At 35.4% G+C, this 9,236-nt stretch overlaps 1 protein-coding gene across 1 annotated transcript; it reads right to left on the bottom strand.

The window, feature by feature from the left end:
* Positions 1-8,029: 8,029 nt before the first annotated feature.
* GCK72_020852 (uncharacterized protein) lies at positions 8,030-9,225 on the bottom strand (the record flags this gene model as incomplete). Its single annotated transcript, XM_053733842.1, has 6 exons — positions 8,030-8,234; positions 8,285-8,485; positions 8,528-8,646; positions 8,700-8,795; positions 8,852-8,942; positions 9,110-9,225. The coding sequence occupies 6 exons, from the start codon at positions 9,223-9,225 to the stop codon at positions 8,030-8,032; spliced, it is 828 nt and encodes a 275-aa protein (XP_053582755.1).
* Between the last annotated feature and the right edge of the window lie 11 nt (positions 9,226-9,236).

Below are 9,236 nucleotides of genomic sequence, written 5' to 3'. Positions count from 1 at the left end.
GAGGTGCGAAATTTCAAGAATTGATGTGGAAATTGAATGAATCTCCCAAAATTGTTAGAAAACTGAAAAATTGTAGAGTTTCTGAAAAATTTAAGAAAATTTCTACGAAATTACAACTTTTCCTCAACTGGTTTGCAGAAATTGACTATAGTCAGCTGTCAAATTGGTTTTTTGAAACAATTTCAAAAAGAGTTACGTAAAAAATCGGCCATTTTTATTGAAAAAGAAAACAGAATCGTCACAGTGCGAACATTATTCCAGTCTTACTAACTTGTTGTTAATCAAATCCTAATAAAGAGATAGTTTCAGCTATGAGTTAACTTTTCCAGAAAAATTCGACTAGCTAAGAATTTATGAAACTCTGTTAAAAATCACATACTTTTCAAAAATCCTCCAGATTTGAACAATTATGAGTTTTCACATTTTCGCAAAATACAAAGAGAAATCTGTCGAGGAAAAAAATTTTCAAATTTGGCCTGTCTTATATGGCTTATTGGTACAAACCATCATCGATACGATTGAATATGAAAATGGAAATAAATTGCAACTCTTATCTACCCGTATCTAATTTGATAGTTCACACGAAATCTGTATTTGTAATGAAACTTTGTTCAATGGCTCCGCGACGTTTTGCAACTGTCAACATTGTAACTAGGGCGTTTTGCAACTTTAAAACATGTTTTGGAAAGATGAAAGTTGATCTAATTTTCTATTTTATAGGTTTCTCAGCTTCTTATTTAGACTTGTAGATTTTCCAGCAATTGTTTCAGAATAAGAGCGATACTAACAGTTTGAAGAGACTAGTCCCTTCTCTGTTTTGTGGGCGGTGCATGTTTGGTTTTTTCATTTGACAATATAAACAATCTCATTCTGAAAACTGCATAAAATATTTTCATTCTATAGTTTGCATGATCTTTTCATTTAATTGGGATTGGTTTGTAGATTGTATTTCTGTTCATATACTTTTTCCGTTCTTTTGTTTTCATTAATTCCATCTCCCATTTGGTTTTCTTTTTCATTTCCTCTTCGAAAATCTAAAATTGAAGACTTTAAGTGATTCAAAAGTTCAAAAAGAGACTTACCCGAATCCAATATTTACAACTGACTTCAGTTTTCTTTGGTTGCTTTTCCAGTTTGGCACCAGTAGAAATAGTCCATACAGTTCCAATAACACATTTCGATTTGGCAGGGATGGTGAGGTAAATAGCGGATAGATCTGATGGCGCGTTGAGTTCTTGGACGATTTTCACAAGATAGTCAGCGTTAATTCCGTGAAACGAACATAATTTCAAATCACATTTTGCAATAACACTAATTTTTCTGTAGTAAATATATAATGTTTCCTACCTTATACGAATTGGATCCTTTGTTTTGTTTTCAGCCATAAGAACCAAAAAGTTGTCTCGAGAATATTCATGAAGGACTAATCCTTTTCGTATCTCTATTCCACATTTTTCAGATTCAATCATTTCCAGAATTGATTTATGAGAGGCTAAATTGTTCTCGAAAGTCACAAAGTCATACGAAATATGGTCGATTGGAGATGAGCTGAAATTGTATAAATCAGTATTATCAGCCATCGCTTAGTACCTTTTTATAATGAATTCATACTCAAAAGGGAGTTTTTTTGAAATGAAATTGAAGATGACAAAATATTTTCCCGGATCCATTTCAAAAGAATCTGTCTCGACGAATTCTGGACTCTGAAAATAGTTGTTCAACCTCTCTGCCATCGGCAAAACAGGTTTAGTTATACCTGATCTGTCCAGTGTAAATCAACCGTATACGACATAATAAGCTTTGCAATTTGATTACTTTTGGTCACTTGATGAATGTTTATCAATCCGACTACCTATAAGTTGAAATAGAATCAAGTGTCTGAATTGAAAGTCAGCAGAAAAACTTACCAATGATGCGTGGGATTTTCTTTTGAGCCTGTTTTGAACACTCAACTTGATCAGTAATGTGCATCGACGTTTCAGAGTGACACGAAGAGTTCTTAAAACTTTATTTAGAAAAAATAAATCTAAGTGCACTGCTGATCATAATTATAATATTTCTAACTTTGCACGGGGTACTGGGGTGAGTACTGCAAGTAAACGCGCTACGCTGTTGAGAAAATTACGGTTTGAATTTGCCGCCAATGTCTAGTGGAGCGCGTTCGATTTCAGTACTCACCCCCAGATCCCGTGACTTTGGCTGTTTTCAGTTGAAATTGGCCATCTTTGAGAGTGCGTCGTGGTTTTGCTGATTAACCTACAGAGTGAATTTTGTATAGACTAAACAGATTAAAAGTAGCTCTTCAATTTGGCAGTTTACCATTTTTTTGCAGGCTCATTTTCCAAACAGCTACAGTCAATGAAAATAAACCTGCCATAGTGTTCACACTTTTGCACTAAACTTCAAAAATGAAGAGCTACTTTTGATCTGTTCAGTCTTTACAAAATTCACTCAGTGAGATGATCAGCAAAACCTAGACGCACTCTCAAAGATGGCGAATTTCAGCCAAAGATGCTAGAATTATCGTCGGCACTGTTGGTGTTCCTACTTTTCAGGCTTGGTAGAATTCAATTGAACCTCTTCGGTTCTCAGTTTGAACCAATCTTCACGATATCTACAGACTACAAGTCTCTCAAATCTCTCGCACAAATCATTGATTTCCATCCATGAAAATCTCAGTTCAGCGAATTTTTTATTGAAATTTCTCCAAGTTTTCGTGCTTTCTTCACTAAATACAGGAAGGTCCGACCACTTTCCTTTCCAACCAGTTTCATTCGGAGCTCCAATCAAAACCAATCGATGACCGTCATGAATACAAGTGTCGAGTAGTGAGTATGCGTGATTCTTTGCGAGACCTTTCTTTGAAATGTCTTTGTATTCTTTGGGTGTTGCAATTGTCATCAGGAAACCACAAGATCTATAATATCAGACATTGTGACTATTTTTATCAATGCTGGAAAAAACTAACTGATATTCTTTCAATTTTGTCCATAACATGTCAAAATCGGTGTCCTTATTTAGCGCGATCTCTAGACAACTGGAATCTTCAAAAATACTTGAAATCTATCTGAATAGTTTTGCATCATACCTGTGAGATATTCGAATGCTTTTGCTGTGGATCCTCCATGTAGTTTATGGTATCCGCCCAACATCTTCGCCACCGCTTTTTCGATTAAGCAGGGCCACAGTCTATCATAGAATACAGATGCGAATTCTTCATAACCCAGTTCATTACAAGGGAAATGACCATCGACAACAACGATCTGCCATTCTCCGTAGAAGAATAATCTAAAAATAATTCCAACTGTGTCAGTTTTACACCGAAAACCAGTCAACCTGACAAGAAAAATTCCGTGTTCCAGAGAGTAATCATTAGGTGGTATGATCCATTCCAACAACTTTTGTCTTCTTGCAATTGTCATCAACGAAGCTATCAACCAGCAGTCTCCGATATTTCCTTGATAAACATTAAATGGCATTGCATCATTATAAATACTTATTGCCCGGCGTTTCAACCACTTGTAATTCAAAACCGTTCCATATTCATCCCATTTTAAGCTCCCATCGCTGTACTCGAATTCCGCATCAAAAAATATATCGTCAGGGCTGAAAATTATGTGAACTTTAAGATACCTCTCAATTATGACATACCCGAAATCCTTCAAGAATAGTCGAACCCATTCTTCGCATTCCTTCGGCAATCCATCTTCTTGTGATTCGAGGAAAAAAATTTTCAAATTTGGCCTGTCTTATATGGCTTATTGGTACAAACCATCATCGATACGATTGAATATGAAAATGGAAATAAATTGCAACTCTTATCCACTCGTATCTAATTTGATATTTCACGTGAAAACTGTATTTGTAATGAAACTTTTTTCAATGGCTCCGCGACATTCTGCCTCGTTTTGAAACAAAGTCAATTGACCTAATTTCCTATTTTATTGATTTCACATCAGAGTTGAGCGGAATGCGGTTTTTGAAATGGCGGAAGGCGAAAGGCGGAAAGCGGAATGAACATTTTTGGGCGGAAAGCGGAAGGCGGACGGCGGAATTATATACGATAAACACTGATAGCTTTGCTGCAAAAAACCTCAAAAATATCAGTAAATTGAAATAGGTGATCAAATTTTTCAAGCTGAGGAAAATATCTTCAAACAGCGGAAATAGGAAAATTTTTGGCTTAAAGCGGAAGGCGGAAGGCGGAAGGCGGAAGGCGGAAGGCGGAAGGCGGAATTCCGCTCAACTCTGTTTCACATCTGCTCTTAGCTTTTTCAAAAAACTTGAACTTGCAGATTTTGCAGCAATTGTTATAGTAAAATAAACTAACAGTTTGAAGAGACTAGTCCCTTCCCTGTTTTGTGGGCGGTGCTTGATAATTAATTTTCTTTGATTCAGAGAAAACTGCATCGAATACTTTTATTCTATAGTTTGTATGAACTTTTTAATCAATAGGAATTGGTTTGTAGATTGTATTTCTGTATATATATTTTTTCAGTTCTTTTGATTTCATTAATATCATCTGCCGTTTGGTTTTCTTTTTCATTTCCTCTTCGAAAATCTAAAATTGAAGATTTCAAACGATTCGAAAGTTTAGAAGAGACTTACCCGAATCCAATATTTACAATTGATTTCAGGTTTCTTTGGTTGCTTTTCCAGTTTGATACCAGTAGAAAAAGTCCATGCACTTCCAATAACACATTTCGATTTGGCAGGGATGGTGAGGTAAATAGCGGATAAGTCTGCAGGACCATTACGTTTTTGACGATTTTCACAAGATCGTCAGTGTCAATTCCATGAATCGAACAAAGTTTCAAATCACACTTTGCAATTACACTAAATGTAATTCATTGTGTTTTCTGTAGTACGTATATAAGGTCTCCTACCTTATACAAATTGGATCCTTTGTTTTGTTTTCAGCCATAAGTAACAGAAAGTTATCACGAGAATATTCATGAAGGACTAATCCTTCTCGTATCTCTATTCCACATTTTTCAGATTCAATCATTTTCAAAAGTGATTTATGAGAGGCTGAATTGTTCTCGATAGTCACAAACTCGTACGAAATATGGTCGATTGGAGATGAGCTGAAATTTTATATGTCAGAATTATCGGATAATGTTTAGTACCTTTTTATGGTTAATTCATATTCGAAAGTGAGTTTTTTTGATATGAAAGTGAAGATAATAAAGTAGTTTCCCGGGTCCAAATCAAAAGAATCAGTCTCGACTAATCCAATTTCTGGATCCTGAAAATAGTTTTTCAACTTCTTTGCCATCGTCAAAACATTTCAAGTCATACCTGAAACAACCAGTCTAAATCAACCGTATACGACAGAAGAAGCTTTCCAATTTGATTATTTTTGGTGGCTTCATGGATGTTTATCAATCCGACCACCTATAAGTTTAAATTGAATTAAAGGCGTTTTCTGGTCTTTTATGATATTTTCACATCATAATGTGTGCGTCTCAGCGAATTTGATTCATTTTCATACTTTAAGGATAATTTGATTCGGTGCGCAACCTTCTGGAAATTCTATTTCGGCCGCGTTGCTTTTTTGAATTTTTACGGTATTTTCAACATTTTCGTTGTATTCTTTCAATTATTTTGATAGAATACGGCGAATATTGATAGAAAAACACTAAACAACTATCGAAAAGAACAGCAGAAATAGCAGGATATTGCAAAAAAACCAACTTTACCAAAGTGAAATTTCTATAACTTTCTCACTGACCAAACTTTCCGCCGCTCGCTTTCAGCGTGTTGTGGGCCGAATTTAAAAATTCTTGAAACATAAAAATGAACTCGCCGAAACGCACACATTATGATGTCAAAATATCATAACAGACCACAAAGCACCATTAAACTGGTTAATTGATAGATAACAAAAAAACTTACCAATGGTGCGTCGGATTTTCTTTTGTGTCTGTTTTGATCACTCAACTTGATCACTAATGTGCATCGATTCTTCAGAGTAACACGAAGAGTTCTTAAAATTTTATTTAGAAAAGGGACAGCCCCAAATCAGAACTGTTCTAAATAGAACTGGTACAATTCAGAACCGTCAATTTTAGGTCGAATGGTTCTTTTTAGGGTAGTTCTGAATCGTGGCAGCACCTAGAAAAACAAAAGAAACCGAATTCCTACTTTTCAGGTTTGGTAGAATCTAATTGAATTTCTTCGGTTCTCAGCTCGAACCAATCTTCATGATATCTACAGACTACAAGTCTCTCGAATCTCTGGCACAAATCATTGATTTCCATCCAAGAGAATCTCTGTTCAACTGATTTTTTTTCAAAATTTCTCCAAGTTCTCGTAGTTTCTTCATTGAATGCAGGCAACTCCGACCACTTTCCCTTCCAATTAGTGAAGTTTGTAGCTCCAATCAAAACCAATCGATGATCATCATGAATACAAGTGTCGAGTAGTGAGTATGCGTGATTATTTTCAAGACCTTTCTTTGAAAAGTCTTCATATTTTTTATGAGAGCCAACTGCCATCAGGAACCCAGAGGATCTTTAATAACAGACAGTGTGAATAGTGTGTTATATGCTGAAGAAAAACTAACTGATATTCTTTCAATTTTGTCCACAACTTGTCCAAATCGGTGTCTTTATTCAGCGCAATGTCTAGGCAACTGGCTCCTAGAAGTATGTGAAATTCATTTTAATATTCATAGACCAAACCTGTGAGATATTTGAACGCTGATGTCGGGTTGCCTCCGTCTAGTTTATGGTATCCACCCAACATTTTCGCCACCGCTTTTTCGATTAAACAGGGCCACAGCCTATTGTAGAATGTAGCTGCGAATTCTGGAAAACCCTCTTCATCACAAGGCAAATGACCATCCACAACAACGATCTGCCATTCTCCGTTGAAGAATAATCTGAAAATGATTCTAATTTTGTCAGCTGTAAGCCAAAAACCAACCAACCTGACAAGAAATATTCCGTGTTTCAAAGAATACTCATTTGGGGGTATAATCAATTCCAACAACTTTTGTCTTCTTGCAATTGTCATCAGTGGAGCTATCAACCAGCAGTCTCCGATATTTCCTTGATGAGCATGAAATGGCCATGTGTCCTTATAAAGAGTCAATGGAGCCAATGCTTCATTTTTTATTTTCTGGTAATTAAGCGTTCCATTCTTGTACCAACCCAAGTCTATAAGCAAATTAATAGGAAACAGAGAGTTCTTTTTGATAAAATCGAAATGCAAAATCGTTCCATGTTCATCCCATTTCAAACTTCCATCGCTATACTCAAATTCCGCATCAAAAAATATGTCATCAGGGCTGAAAGCTATGTGAAGTTTATGATGCCTCTCAATTATGACATACCCGAAATCCTTCAAGAACAATCGAACCCATTGGTGGCACTCTTCCAGCATCTTATCATCTTGGTTTCTATGGATTGTATCACAAACTGACATAACTTGACTTGTATTAATATTAAAGTTAAAGGAAATAAATTGCAACTCTTATCTAGCCGTATCTAATTTGATAGTTCACACGAAATCTGTATTTGTAATGAAACCTTGTTCAATGGCTCCGCGACATTTTGCAACTGTCACCTTCGCAACTATGACGTTTAAAAAAAAACCATAAAACATGTTTTAAAAAAAGTCACATGACATAATTTTCTATTTTATTCGTTTCACGTGTTCTCAGCTCTTTCGAAAAACTCTAGCTTGTAGATTTTCCAGCAATTGTTACAGAATAAAAACTATACTAACAGTCTGAAAATTCCATATTTTGTGGGCGGTGCTTAGAGTTCAATTCAACAATTCAAACAATCTCATTCTGAAAACTGTATCAAATACTTTTATTCTAAAGTTTGTATAAACTTTTCAATTAATAGGAATTGGTTTGTAGATTGTGCTTCTGTATATATACTTTTCCATTTCTTTCGGAATTTTTTTCATCCATTTGTTCTTTTTCATTTCCTCTTCGAAAATCTAAAATTGTTGACTTTAAGTGATTCAAAAGTTCAAAAAGAGACTTACCCGAATCCAAAATTTACAACTGACTTTAGGTTTCTTCGGTTTGCTTTTCCAGTTTCATTTTATCAGAAAAAGCGCATACAGTTCCAATAACACATTTTGATTTGGCAGGGATGGTGAGGTAAACGGCGGAATGGTCTGCCGGCTCGTTGAGTTCTTGGACAATTTTCACAAAATCTTCAGAGTCAATTCCGTGAATCGAACAAAGTTTCAAATCACATTTTGCAATAACACTAAATGGAATTGATTATGTTTTCTGTTGTACATATATCATGCCACCTACCTTATACAAATTGGATCCTTTGTTTTGTTTTCAGCCATAAGAACCAAAAAGTTGTCTCGAGAATATTCATGAAGGACTAATCCTTCTCGTATTTCTATTCCACATTTTTCAGATTCAATCATTCTCAGAAGTGATTTATGAGAAGCTAAGTTGTTCTCGAAAGTCACAAAGTCATACGAAATATGGTCGATTGGAGATGAGCTGAAATTTTATAAGTCAGAATTATCGGACATTGTTTAGTACCTTTTTATAATGAACTCATATTCAAAAGGGAGCTTTTTTGATATGAAAGTGAAGATAACAAAGTAGTTTCCCGGGTCCAAATCAAACGAATCAGTCTCGACGAATCCATTTTCTGGATCCTAAAAATAGTTGTTCAACCTCTCTGCCATCGTCAAAACATTTCAAGTCATACCAGACTCAACCAGTCTAAATCAACGGTACACGACAGAATAAGCTTTCCAATTTGATTATTTTTGGTTACTTCATGAATATTTATCAATCCGACTACCTATCAATTGAAATTGAATTTAGTGTCTGAATTGAAAATTAGCAGAAAAAACTTACCAATGGTGCGTCGGATTTTCTTTTGCGTCTGTTTTGATCAGTTAACTTGATCACTAACGTGCATCGATGTTTCAGAGTAACACGAAGAGTTCTTAAAATTTTATTTAGAACGGGGGACTGGTACAAATCAGAACCGTCAGTTCTAGGTCTAATAGTTTAACATCTATCCATCTTTTAATAGGTTCTGATTCGTAGTTTCTAATTCTGAATTGTGGCAGCACCTAGAAAAGCAAAAGAAATCAATGTCAGAATTCATACTTTTCAGGCTTTGAAGAATCGAATTGAATTTCTTCGGTTCTCAGTTCGAACCAATCTTCATGATATCTACAGACTACAAGTCTCTCGAATCTCTGCCACAAATCATTGACTTCCATCCATGCAATCC

Source organism: Caenorhabditis remanei, chromosome V (assembly GCF_010183535.1).
Source record: "Caenorhabditis remanei strain PX506 chromosome V, whole genome shotgun sequence".
NCBI lineage: Eukaryota > Metazoa > Nematoda > Chromadorea > Rhabditida > Rhabditidae > Caenorhabditis > Caenorhabditis remanei.
The sequence above is the reverse complement of the archived record's forward strand: the minus strand, read 5'-3'. Positions and strand labels throughout refer to the sequence as shown.